Source organism: Anastrepha obliqua, chromosome 1, assembly GCF_027943255.1.
Source record: "Anastrepha obliqua isolate idAnaObli1 chromosome 1, idAnaObli1_1.0, whole genome shotgun sequence".
Lineage (NCBI taxonomy): Eukaryota > Metazoa > Arthropoda > Insecta > Diptera > Tephritidae > Anastrepha > Anastrepha obliqua.
Window position 1 is genome coordinate 38,976,255 of NC_072892.1, and position 18,709 is coordinate 38,994,963.

The 18,709-nt window shown below is 33.4% G+C and overlaps 1 protein-coding gene across 1 annotated transcript; it reads left to right on the forward strand.

Moving 5' to 3' along the window:
• The first annotated feature begins 1,759 nt into the window (after positions 1–1,759).
• LOC129236290 (probable fatty acid-binding protein) lies at positions 1,760–17,343 on the forward strand. The gene is made up of 3 exons (XM_054870587.1): positions 1,760–1,941; positions 16,354–16,625; positions 16,703–17,343. Exons 1-3 carry the CDS (start codon positions 1,869–1,871, stop codon positions 16,751–16,753), a joined length of 396 nt encoding a protein of 131 aa, XP_054726562.1. The 5' UTR covers positions 1,760–1,868; the 3' UTR covers positions 16,754–17,343.
• The last annotated feature ends 1,366 nt before the right edge of the window (positions 17,344–18,709 follow it).

Consider the following 18,709-nt stretch of genomic DNA (forward strand, 5'->3'; position numbering starts at 1 on the left):
GAAACTCCCGCTGGTGGTTGGGGGAGCTTCGAGATGTAGAAGTTAAAAAGCAAGGGAGAAAGGACACCACCCTGCGGTACACTTTGCTTAATCTTCCTCTGCTTTGATATTTGATCTCGAAAAAAAAATTTCCCTGGTCTCCTATGCTGACGATTGTTCAATAGGTTAAACTATAGCTAAAGGTAAAAATCGATGACACCCAATACCAACAGTAAACTACCCCAACATTTTGGGCGTCACTTTTGATATATTGCTTTTCGAATAACGGTACTTTATAGCTACTTTTCCAATGTGTGTTTTCCTTGAGTGATACCATTTTTTGTCATACCATTTTTTTGTTGGTTTTTAAATTTTTTGTTATAAAGCAAGTGAAGAATTTAGTTTTTGTAAATTTATGAATAAATATGAGTTCCGAAAAAAATACATCAACAGTTTCTTCAATTACTGTATACTTTCGGGGAAATAGGAAAATGTGCTACTGTATATAGACTTAAGTCCCCACTGCATGTGTCTGTTTTTGTGCAACTTGTGCAACCCTTTATACTGATAAATATGCAAAACATTTAAATTTTGCTCAAAGGCCGATAGCCTCTGTTGTTAGTTGCCAAAAGTGGGAAATATAATTATTTATAATTATTAATTATTTATAATTATATTTCATGTAAATTAATAAATAAAATTTTTACTCAAAAAATATACATATCTCCTCTTGATTAGATGACAAAAGCGCTTAGTCCAAACATACCGAGTCGATAACAGCTACAATGATAACAACACATACCATAGCGGCATTGTTCAATTCTCCTGTGCAGCTGTGATTCTTAACTTTTTACTTGTATTGACGTACTTATGCATATTCACGTTCTTTCCCAAATTTAATAATTTATTTTTCTTAAAGCACTATATGAAATAAATCAAAGGTGTCTGCATTATAAGACCGATTACGAAAGATTATCAGCGGCCGGCAGATTATATTCGGTGCATATGTATATAATATACATGAATATATTTATATGTATGTATTTATAATTGAATTATATGCACGTATTGTTACCATTTCCTTTATACAGCCATACGTCAATGAATACGTAATAAATTTATGTATGTATATACACACTTGCATGCTATCCTATTGGAGCTTCGACAAATTTGTTTAATCCCAATAACATACCCACTAAAGAAACCAGTTTGAAGTGTATGTATTTTGAAATAGGGAATCTTTTGAAAAATATTCAATGCAGCAATTTACGCCGACAAAAATTATCCATAACGAAAACATATGATTTGGGAGCATGTGATTGAACTTTTTAAGCAAACAAATTTATCTCTTCTGGTCTTTTATGCACTTCTGCCCTTGCGCGATTTTGAAATTTACAGTTTGTAGTCAATAAAGTGGAATATTTAACAATAAAAAGCTTGACGACATAAACTATATTTTTTAAAATGTGTTTATAATACAATTTTCTTAAAATGAAACTCAGTTGCCTTTAGCGAACTATAAAGCAGGGGACTTTCAAAATACCCAATGGTAAGAAAAAAAATTAGATGTTTGGCCGATATCACCTTGCATCGATTCGCATTGGAAAATTACCAAACATGTTTACTCACTTATTCCTCTACTAATTTACCATAATATGGCGCAGTGGCATCACTGTCATTATCAAATGGGCGCCGGCAGTGGTTGTTGTTGCTGCTTCAACTGCCTGTGGTTGCCGTTTGGAAACAACCAGCTGCTCTTGTTTGCTATAAAAGCATGGCCCATTTGCGCCGAGCTCTGTCATCAAGTGTCGCTCTTTAGTATCGCGTGTGTGCTCCATTTTTTCGAGTTTTCAATTTTAAAGTAAACGCTAAATAATTCATTAGTAAAAATGGCTGTCTGGGAAGGAAAGAAATATAAATTGGAGAAGAGTGAAAACTTCGACGAATACATGAAGGAATTGGGTAAGTTTTTTGTTTTATATTTGAAGCTATAGTATTATTTTATACCGTTAAAGCTAAGTTAATGTGGGAGAATGTCCGTATACCACGACTTTAGAAACGCGGTGTATTTATTAACGGACATAATTACTAGTCATTTGGAATTGGATTTGAAATTTTGAAAATTTAAAAAAAATTAAAGGGGGCATGTCGACCAACACTGCAGTGGCGGTTCAGTTTAGAGTGCACATACTGGAATATTTGCGTGATTCAGCCACCTTATTTCTTGCTTAAACAGCGGTGGCGTGGTTTTCATTTACGCTGCAGGCCGCCAAGAAGTTGGTATGCATATGTATGTGTATATAATTTGTACGGTACATACATACATACATATATAAGGATGCAGTCAAATTTACCGCAGTGCCGTCAAAGAGCCAGCCAGCAATCGATTTTTTCGTTTCGTTCAGAATTTCTGACGATTCGCTTCTTTTTCAACGGTCACAGCAACATTGTTGGAGTTCACACGGCTTTTACAGCTGTGTGAATCAGAATTTTTTACAGCTTCCTTTCCTTGTGCTTTTTTATTGGTACAGCCAACAGCCGGCTTTTGCTTAGCACTTTACTAAACCGGTTTTTTCGCTTCTAATTGCGAATTACTGCAAAACAAATTCGACCGGTAAAAAAATAAATAAATAAACGTGAAACAAGCTTACGGAAACAAAAAATAATGAAGGCGATAATAAAAAATACTTTATCTACATGTATACTTATGCATTTGTGTATGTAATAGATAGCTGACGGTGAGTGCAGTGGCTGGGAAGGTCCAAAGTTTATTTAAAAGCAAATTGAACTTTTACCCTAAAGTTTTTTTTTTAGTTGAAAAGATAAAAATACTCGGGAAGTAGGCAATTGCTAAAGCAAAGTAGGTAAATATGTACATACAGTGGCTCACATACATATGTATGTATTTTGCATGTGAGCATGAATAGGTAAACTTTAAATTCCTGTACTTGTTTATAATTCATTTATACATTTTTTACACGTTTAATTAAATCTTAATACTACGTAAAAAATTCAAAAAAAAAATTGAAATAATTATTATTTTTCATATAAACTTAATAATACGTAAAAAAAAGAATTACTTGCTGCGAAAAGTATTTTGTTTTAGACTAGATTAATGTATAAATATTGTATATGCACATGCTATTTAATATTCCGTATGACATCAACGAAATTCGGCAGATGTTTTTCCCATTCCTCGTGCAAAATAGGCTAACGGTCACTTTAATGAAATTTTGGATTCGCGCACTTTATTCTCCAATAGACCCAAAGATTTTCTATAGAGTCTATGTATGTCAGCTCTTTGAGGAGGTGTCTGCCAATGCTTTATGTTGAAAAGTTTTTACATTTTCACGTAATAAGCGGTATGTTTGGGATCGTTGTCGTGTTGAAATAAAAACTCGTTCCTTGACATACCTATTTTTTCTGGTCTGGAAATTTTCCATGAGAACGAACAGACAAAGGTGCCGTATACCCATCGTGCCATCTATAAGAAGTAGTTTTAAAACACAGTGAGCCGCCATACCATGCGACGACTATCCGATCCGTTCTCACGACAGTCGGTTCTACGTTACCGAAACGACCCGGATTTAAGTATATCCGGCCAAGGACTGTCACTCCAGCAGCATTCATGGTATGTAACTATGGGGAATGTTTATGCTGCTACAACAACAACAACAACTATCCGATCCGTTCCCACGACAGTCGGTTCCACATTACCGGAACGACCCGGATTTAGTATATCGTGCCAAGGATTTTCACTCCAGTAGCATTCCCCGTACATGTATGGGGAATGTTCATACTGCTACATACAACGACTATCCGATGAGAAAATGTTGTACTTGCCTTCGTCACTAAAGATTACATTTATCCAAAACTCAAAACCGTTTTTTTTCACTGGTGTTGAATATAAGTTGCTTTTTTTGGGGCTGATTTTTTTTTATACAATATATTTCAGTTTCAAACACAATAAGCGAAGTACTTTGTGATGACAGTATCTTAAACTTAAAACTTAACGGTACAATATTTGTGCCTTTCTGATTGCCCAATTTCCTTCGGAAATGCGCAACAATTTGAATACACATATAAAAAAGTAAATTCCTCTTCATAATACATCAGAAATTTGAAATACTTTGAAATACTTCAATGAATTAAGATTTTTTTTACATATTCTTTAACTTATATGGAAAGCAAGAGTGATAGAATAATTGTTAGTTTGTTTTGTATTATTAAGGTGCCTGATTCACACTTGTCAAAATCGCGACAAAATTAAGTAACGGTTTTGGGAAGACGCCACCTTCTGTATTGAATTCTGTTTGTATGGAAAGTAATAATTATTTTTAAGTTTTGCTGAATTATTTACGTAGTACTGACCTTTAATTTTAATAACTCATGAACCCAAAGGTCTACCTCTATCAAAATAACATTACCAAATATTTTCTGCCTCAGTGATTCCTTGAACTGTTTTTAGTCATTAGTCATATTAATATTGCTATAGATGTATGTATGTAAAAATGTGCAAATAATTATACATTTTTTTAACTTGGCATATATGTACATACTATACATATGTACGTATGCACATATGCAGAGAGCTGTTTGCGCTAAAATTTACAATGAAAAACAAAATAAATTTACTAAGTCTGTCTACTGAACCTTGTCTTTTCTCTCAAATACTGGAAAATCAAATCGCATCGGTAAGTGCGCTGCTTTGACAACTTGCCTTCTTTGCAGCCTTGCCCGCTGCATTCTATACTTGTATACTAATACATACATATATGTAATTCCTAATTGTTTAAAAGCGTAGCGCTATTTACATCCATATATTGCCTAGTAAATCGAAAGTCATCAAGAAATAGCTTCTAACTTTTATCTCTTAATGATTAAATTCCATTTATTATGTTTATATTTTTATAGTTAAAAAATTACATTTTCATTGTAAAATTCAAGCTTCTTATGAATTACAAAAAAATATTCATCATTTACAATTAAGATCGGTCTAGAAACTGCAAAATTTATGTATTTTCACTAGGCATATTTTGTAGCTACGAACGAAAAACCTTCCAGCACCTGCTTGCATTCCAAAAATTTCTAAAAAATTCCGTTCGGGATAGACTTTTTAAAATACTTGCACCTCACTCGTAGTGAGAATTGAGGAGGACCTTATAATAGTAATTTTAATCAATAATTATTTTATTGCTTTTCAATTGATACCCAGATAAGCTGAATTATAGGTGGATTTACTTTACAAATGAAACCTTTCTGTCTTCGGCTTGCCAATACAACCTTGCTTTTATTACCGAAAAATTAGTCAGTGAAATTTTATGATTGTGATATCTTGCGCAGTTGTTAAATATCTTTTTGTGATAAGCACTTAATTGGAGGGTCAGTTAACAATGCCCATAAAACTCTAATTATATAATTTGTGCATTACGTGCATAAATGAGGCTTACATTTTTCAAATATTAATTTATGCGTGAATACAAAAACGTATGTATGTCGAAGATATTGGCATTGGTACAATTGTACGTATTCTTCTGTTTTTCTAAAAATTTTTTTGTCGTTCTATATTTACATACATTTTGTTTTCATTGCCATTTTGACAGTGTTGCAGAGGTCATGGTCCACACATGCAGATATTTCTGTTATATGCCATATATTTGGTGTTGACGCTGGCGGACACTTAGTAGGTCCGTTTTTATTTTACTGATTGCATAAAGACAAAGTTCGAAATGCCTAAGAAAATGTGGCCAGCAATTAGTTTCATAATTTTGAACGACTATGAGTGACCCGATTTACACGAGGAGACATCTGGAAGGGAGACACTGGAAATTCTCTTTTGATGTTTCATTCGCGTTCACACGGGTAAAAATGTTTCCGCGACATTTTGACATTTAACACTTTAGCATCGTCTGGTTCGGATGTATTCTAGCACGCGCTTACAGGTAAAGCAGAGAGCGTTCGACAACAGTTTCTTAAATATATGAATGAAAAATGCAAACTGGTTAAATAATAAATAATTTGTTGTTTTTTTATTGCAATATATTTATAAATTCTTATACTTGAATATAAAAAATTAAATTAAAAATACTTCATATGTAAATAATTAACTTAAAATTAACTTGAGTATCTAGAAATGCGGGAAAAAAATAGAAATCAACATAACCATGTCCCATAACTATTTTAAATTATACCTACTTTACTAGCAAAAATAATCGTGCATTTCCCAAGCAGTGTTCGGATGTTTGTCATCTTTGTTATCTTCCGTTTGGTTGAAAACCAACACATAACTCAGAACCTTCCCCCAAAAAAGAAGAAAACGAATGAAGCAACTGTCAAAAATTGGAAAGATTGGAAATACGAATAAGAAGAGCAAAGCGTGTCGCCGAGTACGGGAGACAAAATCCCTTCTCTCTTCCCCGACCGTCCTTCGCCTCCGAACAAAATGTTTCCCTTCCAGATGTCTCCTCGTGTAAATCGGGTCAGTGCTGTTCTTGAAATTGGATGCATTCGTATATTTTTGTTTTTTTTTTTGTGTTGCTTTTTATTGTTTGCGACAAATTCACCACAAACGTCAACACATTGCCTATTGTTTATTTATAAAATTATTTAATTCAATATTCCTGTTGATTGTTGGTATGTTGACATATACATTTGTATACGTGTGGATTTATTTTTCTCGCAAAGCGGTTTACTCAATTTTTTTCCAAGCGAAACGTGAAATCGGGATACTTATCAGCAATTGAGCTGGACAGCAGCCTGGTGTTCTGATAGTCTTACACACATATGTACCTATGTATGCATATGTGATATGTGCATATTTACAAAAATAGAATCTGTTTCAATATTCTTTATGTACACATACATATGTATGTATGTATTCCGCATGCACAATGTGTTCCATTATTTATATGCCGCTATTCATGTGTTACTTTATTTTGTAGTGAAAGCAATTGGTGTTGAATTATTGCTAAAAAAAGAAAAACGGAAACACAAAAACTTAGCGCTTATCACCTGCGTTAAGTTGACTTTTCGACTTCGTTTTGCATTTCAATTTGTTATATTGCTTTTTGATTGTTAAGCAAAACTGAGCGAAAGGTAATTTATCGCACTAATATTACCCACCGCTAATTATGTATAAGGGCAAAGCAAAGTGCAAAATTAGACATTTGTTTTTACTAAAGACATCCAAAGATAAAAACATACAACGTACATAAATATGCAGAATTAACTTCCATAGTGATAAACCAATTAGTCTGGAAAGTTGTTGATATTTTTTATTTGCCTCTCATCGATAATCTTGCAAAGTGGAACTTGCCCCCTCGTTGTTTGTAGTCTTTCACGCGATAATACAGTTTATTATCTTAAACTTTTCCTTTTTCGTTTTTATGACAAATGGACTCAAATGTATGTTCTGTAAATATTATATTATTGAGTAAAACGATATTTGCTTTATTCAGTTTATTAAATTACATATGTATATATGAAATGCATAATCGACCAGTAATTGCTTCTTTGTTGTGACTTTTCGAATAACAACTGTGTTTAAAATACAGTTAGAATTTTCAAAAAATCGATTTTGTTTTTATTTTATTTTCTTAATGTACATATCGCACCCTAAATACAAAAGGGTCACAACTCAAAATACTAAGATTTTCAGGAGAGACGAAAAACGTTTTATGTAAAAATTATTGTAATATTTAAAGAAAATATTGTTCCATCATGAAAATATACAACATTGAAGAAGGTTCTACTATATTTTTTTCAATTTTATATTATGTTTGCGAAAATAAAACAAAATTTTGATTTATGACTCTTTAACTGAAATTTTTTCGATTAACTAGTGATATTATCTTAAGTTGTGCCTTTTTAACTGATAAAATGTTGTAATTTTATAAGTTTCCTAACCTAATTGAACTCACTTTTCACAACTAAAGAGGCACAATGCAAAATAATATACCACGAAATTTATCACTTTTTACAGTTATAGAGGCAGAACTCAAAATAAAACTCTTTATGTGTAATAAAAGTAATCAGCTGTTCTTGAGCCCATTAACGCAACTCAAAATAGTTCTCTTTAGTTGATCGTGCAAAAGCAACACACTTGACATAAAAATAGACATAACTGTATTTTTCCAGTTAAAGAAGATAGTTATGAGAACGAAATATTTGCAGCAGTTAGAAATGTGTACTCTGAATTAATTTATGCAAAAAACTCAGGTTTGGAAAATTTTGAGTTGTGACCCTTTTGTATTTAGGGTGCGATATATTTAAGAATGCACACGGACATTTTAATATCGTTCCGGTGAATATTTTCAAAGTTACACGCAAATTTGAAAAGGCGTTTCAGAGAATTTTTACCCTATGTAAAGTGCCGATCGTCTTTAAATTTCAACACAACCTTCTCAGATATATATTCTCCAGGTATTAATCGAAAGAATAAGAATTCTGATGATTTTTTCTATTTGTTTTTGGCAATTCTTCGCGAAAATTTTTGTAGAAAATACGATTTTTTTCCTATAGTCGCCATTTTATCAATAATTAAAATTTTGACTATTCCTTCGATTAATACCTAGCTTTATCTATCCACAAAAAAGATTCAGATAATATCAGATAATCCAAACCGGAGATATTTTGTCCACCACCGAACGCTTTTTTTTGGAGAACGCTTTTTGTGCTATAATTAACTTTAAAGTAGACATTATTTGAATAATTAAAAATTGTATTTGTTTAATAAAGTCGTGCTTTGTAAAAAAATCTCAAAAAAAACCTTATTTTTCAGCCTTACAAGTGTATATAACCCCTTAAATATAGTATAAACATATACGTAGATATGTACGAGTATATGTATGTATGCACTTACATATGCATAATCGTATTTGAATTCAATATTAATTTTTTTCCCTCGCCCATGCCCTTAGTGTAGTGCCCCATTCATACATCACGCCATATTCATTAAGTCATTGTCAATTTTAGCTTTTGAGCATTTTTCTCAAGTGCATGTCGAGCCTCCAGATAAATTCTTATTCATGCTCGTAAACTGTCGTATGAGTCCAAAATAGCCTGAGCAAATGATCATTCATTGCCCAAAGGTAGAGGGCATCGGCATATCACGCGAGTTCAATTTAATTTATTTAATAAATTATCTGCTTGTTAGCATTGACATATGTACTTATGTATGTACATGGAATGTGCATTGGCGACAGAATGCCTTACAATTTGATGTATTTCTTAATTTGCTTCATCTCCGAGTTTCGATGTGTTATAGTTATATAAATGTACATACATATGTATATGAAGCTTTTGGGTGAAGTAGGTTTTATTCACTGTGCACAAGGTTTTGTTTACGAGTGCATGTTTGACCAGCTTCCCTATTACGTATGCTCTATATACATACTCGTATGCATATGCAAGTACAGTCCAGAGAGGAAGCCTAATACAAAGCTTTTCGAAAGACCGCAGGTGAATATCGTCAATACAACAATGCCCCTGTAACGGGGCATTTGATAATTGCTGGTTTTAGCTCGATACCAAAATCGTTTAGCAGCCTCTCTGCAAAAATGTGAGCGGGCTTATTTTCTCAATTACCGTTTGAGAGATGTTTGCTTACATGATTGATGGATGTCTGCTATTTGAGAAGATTTGAACTAGGTTAGATTTGTAGGACATACGTCTTGTACATCCACCGAGCTGAAGTTGAGCCTTTTTCCAAGCAGGTGTTCTGTTTGCTTGACCGCAATGGTTGGTAGTTGTTTGGGATGCCGTCTTAAGTACACAAGTATCACCACATTTTTTTGCCAGTTAGGTTGAGGTTCGTATGGTTCGATGAACAGGAACTATGTACATATATTCGACTAATTGAAAATAACCAGTAAAATAATTGATTTTCTTATTGCCAAGTCAGTGTTGGCTAATTTTTTTTTTTGGCGGTGAGGTTGAGTTAAGGGGTTATACGCAGTTATGAAGCAAATAAAAGACGGGTTGTCAAGGATTTATCCTGAAGAAACTTCAGAATATTTTAATTTGAAAATTTTTGGCGGTTATAAAAGCATCCTTCAAGAACGTAACAAAATTTTTTATTTATGAAAATGTTGATTATAGAGCGCGCAGCAGGCGATTTCTGGAACCTCCTTTAAAAAAAGACGATTTACGGTGTACATCGTAACTCAGGATTGGATTATCTGAAATCAAAAAACCAAACAAATTTTGTTAATATATTAGAATATCTAGTAATTAATCGTTCGGCTAATCAAAATAGTGAATTTTCACAAAATGGCAGCTTTTAAAAGAAATGATTTCGATTTTTACGTTAAAATTTGGCCGTAAATTGATTATAAAATGGAAAATAAGTATCAGATTTACAAAAGGAACGATTAATTACTAGAAAATGTATCTTTAAAGATTGAGTTAAAACGGTTGACCGATCAAACAAGCCGTTTTCGAGATATCGTGTACACCGAGTTGAAAAATGCCGTTTTGAAAAAAACACGTTTAAAGTTTCAATACCTACCTTAAAACGTGCCGAGGCATCTCTACATATTTAGGTATAACTCCGAAAGTATTGCTTAGATCTACTTCGAATTTCGTGCGTATACTTTTGAATATATGTACATTACAAAAATGCAGTAAAAAAAATCGATTTTTTTGAAAGTCATAACTGCGTATAACCCCTTAAAAATGCCTTTGCACCATATAGTAACCGTCGCTGCCACGTGTGTGTATTCCACTAAAAGTATACCTCCTCTTCTCTTGGATTTTTCCCTCCACCCCGGGACTGCTTCCGCATTGTTCGAGGTAGAGGGCCAAACGGCGTCCTAAGAACGACACTTACTTACTCACCCTGCGTCCAGGATCGTCTGTTTTGGGAAACCTATGCTCAATGCTCTTCAGCATAAGTTCCCATTTCACGCTTTTTTTTTCAGATAATATCCTCCACGAAATTTGCGACGGCATTCCATTTTCTTCACCTATCATCATTTTCTCGATTATTTCTGCAGGTGTAAATACACCAATAGGTCGGTGTATGTCAGTGTTGGTTAATGGATTTTGAGAATATTCGCTACTGGGAATAAGAAGACAGATGGAATGAAGTGATAGTGTCAAGTTGTGGTGGACTTGCCAAATATTACACTTCCTGCTCGTAAACCTGGATGTTGTTGTTGTTGTAGCAGCATAAACATTCCCCATACTTACATACGGGGAATGCTGCTGGAGTGACAGTCCTTGGCCGGATATAAATCCGGGTCGTTTCGGCTGGCTGAGGCGCTTTAATTATTTAAAAGTGAGCCAACTTTAGGAAATACGTAGATCATGTTGGATTGAGGTGGTTGTTCTAAAAAATAAAGAAGGTACGCGCTTATACTTATATAAACGTGTACACCAACATAGCTAAGCCAATATTTTATTATTAGGTATACATACATATAATATATAATATACATATATGCATCAACGAGTTTGTAAAATGCTCTCTAAATTTTCAACTACGCTTGAAAAAGTGAATTATCACATTTTTGTTATCTTGTTTGATTGCACATTTGCTTTTTTATATTGTAGGCATACATATATAACTTGCACATACACTCATGCAACTATAATATTTTCTGCGAAGTGCATTTCCATATTTTTTTAGATGACTTGGAAACCGCAGACAGTCAATTAGACGTCTGTCGTCAAATGATATGGATGCTGGTACGCAAATTTAAATTCAACAAATGTGTATGCCCTGCATATGTATGCGGCTAAACTTTATATGAAACACCCTGTCGGAAAAACAGAACTAGTATGGAAAAGTAATTTTCGAAAATAAATAATCGTTCTATTATAAGTGTGTGAATTTCTATAGGTGACTGTTGCCAAAAGAGGAAAACTGTGAATGGCCCATAGTTCCGTATCTACTAGATTGGTATTCATTTGCAACCTTTTCATTTTCCTGCAAAGTTCACATGCACTTATCTAATTACTCAGATATATATTGTGTGGAAGCATTGCTGTGCCCTTTATAACTTTTAAAAGAGGCGTCTAGATGTTGTTTTAAAATAAAACATGTAAGATTCTTTCAGGATTCACTATTTTTATTCAAAATACTACAGCGTTTTTCAATAGGTGCGCTTCAACTTTTTTCCGATAGGGACAGCGAACGACGCAATATATTTTATTTTTCGCTTGTCATTTGGAAACTTCATTAGTATACATTTCATCATGGAACGCTACACACTTGAGCAACGATTGCAAATCGTACAAATTTTTTATGAAAATAATCGTTCTGTTGCTGCTACTTTAAGAGCAGATTTTCCAAAAAATTATCTTCAGTGATGAAGCTCACTTCTGGCTCAATGGCTTTGTCAACAAGCAAAATATGCGTTACTGGGCAGAAAGCAATCCACACGTGATTCATGAGGCACCGTTGCATCCCGAAAAAATCACTGTTTGGTGCGGTTTACATGCCGGCGGCGTAATTGGCCCATATATTTTCGTTGACGAGAACGATCGCCACGTTACTGTGAATGGAAATCGATACCGCGACATGATAAACGATTATTTTTGGCCGCAATTGAATGGTATGGACTTAGACGACATGTGGTTTCAACAGGACGGGGCCACAAGCCACACAGCACACGCTACAATTGATTTGTTGAAGAGTAAGTTCGATGAGCGCATTATTTCCAGAAATGGACCGGTCGAATTGCCGCCGCGCTCGTGTGATTTGACGCCTCTAGACTATTTTCTTTGGGGTTATGTGAAGTCATTGGTCTGACTTTTTTAACTAATTTTTTTTTTTATTATCGAGTTTGAACATATACATTTAAGTATGAAATTCGATTTCTTTTGCATGACCACCGCGGGCACGTTTTACGAAGTCCAATCGTTAAACCCAATTTTCGACCACTCGTTTGCATAAATCGGCCGAAATTCCAGCAATTTCGCGTTCAATATTGGCTCTGAGCTCACAAATCGTCGCCGGCTTGTTACTGTAGACCAATGACTTCACATAACCCCAAAACGGGACGGCTTGTTAAATGGACCGTAAAATGGCCGTAATGCTCTTAAAATAGCAGCAACAGAACGATTATTTTCATAAAAAATTTGCACGATTTGCAATCGTTGCTCAAGTGTATAGCGTTTCATGATGAAATGTATACTAATGAAGTTTACAAATGACAAGCGAAAAATAAAAAATATTGCGTCGTTCGCCCTCCCTATCGGAAAAAAGTTGAGGCGCACCTATTGAATAACCCTATACTTTTAAATAGATAAATAACTAGAGTGAATGGCATTGGCTTCATTTGTGGAGTACAACATGACAACAACGTGCACCAAAAATTGGAGGAGAAGCTTGGCCAAACATCTAACAAATATAGGGGGTGGTTTTAAGACCTTGAGAACTTAAAATGACAATACAACACAGAAATATTGTAGGAATGAATGTTTTTATTATAATCCGGTAGATTATTTCATGACGTTTATTTTTTTAATATGATCTCCGGCATATGTTCGTCGCGGCTACAAACGAGTTACATGGTTCATTCGATCAGTCCAATTTTTGACAAATCTTTCCAATAAATTGGAATAATGAATAGAAATGAGCTCCGTCAGCAAAAATGCCAAGCAAACGATGGCCATTTGGCTTCAATTCTTGCACGAGCTGTATTCTATAGGCAAGTAAGCCAAGACCCTTAAGTAAAATTTTCCACGTAATCGAAGGACAAAGGCCAACAATTGCATTCTTCAGCACTTCGCTCTATGAACTTCGCAAATAGATTTATTTTTTTCAAAGAAATTTCCATAATTTGGAAGAGTTGTTCTGGCGTTAAACGATTCATGATGACTTGCCAAACCTCACAGAAAAGAACTGTCAACATAGTTTACCAAGCTCAGCTGTCAAATCATAGTTATCGATATCGATAGTTCTCATGCAGCTAAAAAAGCATCCGATATTTTATGGTCTTAAAATTTTGAAATATTGCGTGAGGTGAAAATTTGTAACGCACATCGGAAAAAGATTAGTAAACATATCGATATCAATAATTCTCATGTAGCTAAAAAAAACACCCGATACATATATAACATACGTATGTGTGTATACGCTATGTATGTATCACATTCAATGGCACTTTGAGAGTTCTAAATAACTACTTTCACGGGGAATGTTACACTTTTTTTCGTTTGGACACAATCGAAAATGCCACTCATGTACATTTGTATGTTAGTACTTTCATGTGTATATATGGGTACGCTATACAAAGATGCACTCATGTGCTTGGCTATACAACTTCAATTTAATTGAACATTCCGCACCACTTTACGCTAAATTGTTTCTCATTTAATGCAACAAAAACATATAAATTTCTTTATACTACTAAATATAATTCTATGTAAGTGAATAGCTCCCTGTCCAAATACTACACAGCTTTACAAATTTATGGTTATGTGAATAAGACCTCCCTTCTTCCAAAATCATGCATATATTTTAGTGTTGATTCGTTTTGATTGCATATAATTGAATTTGGTTTGGCCTGTTTGGCTACTTTGAACTTTAACGGAACCAATTTTAGGTTAATTTTTTAATATTATATATTGCACAATTATATGCATTCGTATCCATATCTATATATATAAAAAGAAGTTACATTTCCTTGGTAATCTTATAACTCAAGAACCGCCGAACCGATTGACACAAAAATTTTAGAGTTCTTTTCTATCTTTAAGGAGGTGGTTTGTGTAAAGTTTGATTGAAATCGGTGCAGCCGTTCCTGAGTTATGACATTTTATGTGAGTAATGGTTTCCTCTCATACGAAATGCCTGTATGGGAAAAACAACAACAAATACACAGCCGCTTATGAGCGTTTCTGTTGTACTGTTGTGGTTGTAAGTGTATTATGTTAATATTAATTTTGGACGAAAATATAATAAAAACTGGAGCATTCAAGGAACTGGAAAAACATTTTTAACTTTATTTATTTTAGCATAATTTATTTAGCGTAAAAAATTGAAATGGAAATTAAAGAATCAAAGTTTAATTACAAGTTTTTATCGGCTCTTTCGCCTTACCTGTATATAGGTGACCACCACAATCAAATTTTAAAAAAGTACAGAAAAGGCTATTGTGACATCTTTAGAAAGTATATTGAATGAAAAAAATCAACTAATTCAACTGTTTAAACATTTTACGAGTTCAATAAAGAAAACTTAATATGAAAAATTTCTTGCGATATAAAAAAACATTTTATGTATGGTGGTGCGAAGCCCACTGGGAAATGCTAGTTTAGTATACATATGTATGTACATTAGGATACCTCACCAAAAAAAAAAAAAAATTGCGGTTTTTCACTCGTATTATAAAATGTATTATATTTTACTAAAAAAATATTTTCGAAAAAAATTACGATTTACGTTAGCTAAATTGATTTGAAAATACCTCCTAGAATCAGGGTTTTTTTATAAACACAATAAGTTAAAAAAATTAAAAATATTTTTTCCATAAATCATCTCAGATGATAGAAGAGTGTAGACTTAAAAGGCCTTCATAAAAATGTTTAAAAGTTTTATCATTGAGGAATTTACGTATGCTGATATATGCGAACAAAGAATTTAGGACGTGAATGTTTTATTCTAAGAAATGAAAAGGGAGTGGGTTCTATTCTATTTCAATAAAATATTTCTTGAAAGTCTAAATCTATCACGATTTGGCTTAGTTATTCAAGTTTACCTTTAACATCTTATAAAAAAAATTGCATGATATATCTCATTTTAATTCCGGGAGTAAAATTTTTAAACATTCTTATGTAGACCTTTTAAGCTTAAGCTCTTTTATCATCTGAGTTCACTCAAAAACTTTTGAAAATAATATTTTTAAAAACAAATTTTATTTATAAATACCTCGATTGTATGAAAGTATTTTCAAATCGGCCCAGCTCACCTAAATCTCCATATTTTTCCGAAATATTTTGGTAAGTCTTAAAACGTAAATATTTTAGCATTTCGATGGAAAAATGGTACCAATTTTTTTTTTCTATGGAGAGTGATGCACCCTAATGTACATAGGTATGTCGGATCAAACTTCTAGAAGTGCGTGCAACATTGTGTGTAAAATAATTAATTAATCAATGTCAAATTAAATAAAGTTTCTTTAAGCAGTTTGCGATTGATATCAATTAACACCATTACCATATAAGTACTATGTACTCCTATGAGTGCATATGTACATATGTGCATACAATGCTATCTGATTAATTTACATATGTTTTGCCGCAACCACAACCGAGTATTTTAAAATCGCAACACCTCGACCTCAAGTTGTAATCGATGCTAATTGTATATTTTTATATATAGTCGCTAATTTTGTTCTACTTTGGTTGTATGTACATATATTGCAGGTGTCGGTATGGTTCTACGCAAAATGGGTAACAGTGTCAGCCCCACCGTTGAACTGAAGAAGGATGGTGATAACTACTCTTTCACCACTACCTCAACCTTCAAGACAACGACGGTCAACTTCAAGCTGGGCGAGGAATTCGATGAAGAGACACTTGATGGTCGCAAAGTGAAGAGCGTCTTCACTCTGGATGGCAACAAATTGGTGCAAGAACAGAAGGGTGACAAACCATCGACCATTATTCGTGAATTCACTGACTCCGAGCTAGTGACTGTAAGTCTGCTACAATTATTTTCTATAAATACGCGTGCAGTTTTGATTAAATGTATCATACCAAATTTTTCTTATAGACTCTCACCATCAACGATGTGAAGTCCGTCAGAGTCTACAAGGCTGTATAAATGCGCAGTGCGCTACATGCGAAGTTCAAAACAACAGTAACAAAAAGCTAAAGTAATTTAAAATAAAAAATGCCACTTCTTGCGATAAACTAATGATTGAAAAACTAACTATCATACAGCATACATTGCACTTTATATAACTACATATACATATATATATATATATTTTGGATTGTGAATATCCCAATTTTGTTTATGACTGATTATTTGCTGATTAATGCATAAAATAATGTAATTAAAAGTATGAAGTTGTTATTAGGTAACAATTAACTATTTTTATGTGATTAGGCGGCTAATTAAAGTGAAATAATTCTCAATATTATTAACGACGCGCACCAAATTGTTCACACATGCATGCTATGATAAATATTGTTGAATAGAGATTTTTCGCTAATGCATTTAAATATATTTACATTTAAATTAAAATTTTTATCATTGACAAATATTTAAGCACAAAACCGGCATAAGAACAAATGTGACTTTTTGCATTCAGTTAAACATAAAATTGAATATTCGTGCATCTTAATGAAAATAAAGAAAGTGTAGAATTTATATTAACTTTAATAAAATGCACAATGGCGTTGAAAATATTTTCTTTCTTTTTATTTTCATGTAAGTAAACAAAAAAAAAAAAAAAAAAAAAAAAAAATGGCCACAACTAAGGATTTTCCTAACATTTTTGATATTCTTCAAGAATTTACAGAATGTTTACAAGTAATTAGGGAACCTGTGAAAGTTTTTTTATGACAGTATATTATTGATGTTTCTTAAGCACGAGCTGTGGAGTGGAAAAACACATATTCGAGTTCCATTTCTTATATTTGGGCTTAGGCAAAGTTAGGCTTAATTTTTAATGGTGAATGTTTAACCACATTTTACACGCCAAATTTAGATATTCAAGTTTAAGGGGCAATTTTTCAGAACTAGTTTAACTGCACTGAATTTTTAAACTAAGTTTGCAGAGTTTGGCGGTTGACATTACGTCCCCTTTCTGTTTTAACCTCGTAACTTCATTTTTTTCGAAATTGAGATTTTCAGTGAAAAACACTTCTTAGCACTCCTGTTACGTAAAACAAAACATACAATGTTCATAAGATTATAGAATTTTTTTTCAGAGCGTTTCGATTTTTCTCGTATCTATATGTTCGAATTCGAAAACCTCGTATCTACTATAAGTATCGTATCAAATAAGTTATAACTCTTCATAGAAATTAAGTAGCTCTAAACATTTTTTTCGATTTACTGAAAATTATGATTTTGTAGATACGAGGTTAACACAGGAATGGACGATTAGTTTAATAGGTTCAGTTTTAAACTAGCTAGGCTTGAGCCCAGGCACTTTGAACAAGTAGAAGCAATACAGTAAAACAGCAAGAGCAATGTATTTTGTTTTTGCATCTGGTTCCTAAAATGCCAAAATCTACAAAAAAATTGAGAATTTAGAGCAATTTGACAGATAATTAGTAATTGATATTCGGTATTTAGTAGGGGCCCTCACAGGACACGGTCTCATAGGAAATCATGCAAGGAGATTAGGCGTTTACACGCATGATTTCTGTCGTAGCTGCAGAAATGAGGAGGAGTTGGAAACAATTCAACACCTTTTTTGCACATGTCCAGCAGGAACCGATATTTAAAATCCTACTTCTTAACGAATATAGATAATCTATACACTTTAGGTATCAACAACCTTTTACGCTTTGTCAAAAGCTCAGGATGGTTCAATATGGAGAGGGAAATGTAGCCCAACCCCCGCGGCTCACAACGGACCCATCTCGTGGTCTAAGTGGCATCGTTGTCTCTATGTGCGATGCGGCTGCCAAACCTAACCTAAACTAACCTTCGGTATTTTTCTCTCTAAACAAAAGATTAGGTCTGTTCATGAAGCAAATAATTTGTAATTATTGTTTCGAAGTATAAGGTTGTGGTGTTCATGCGTTTCAAAAAACTAGCAAA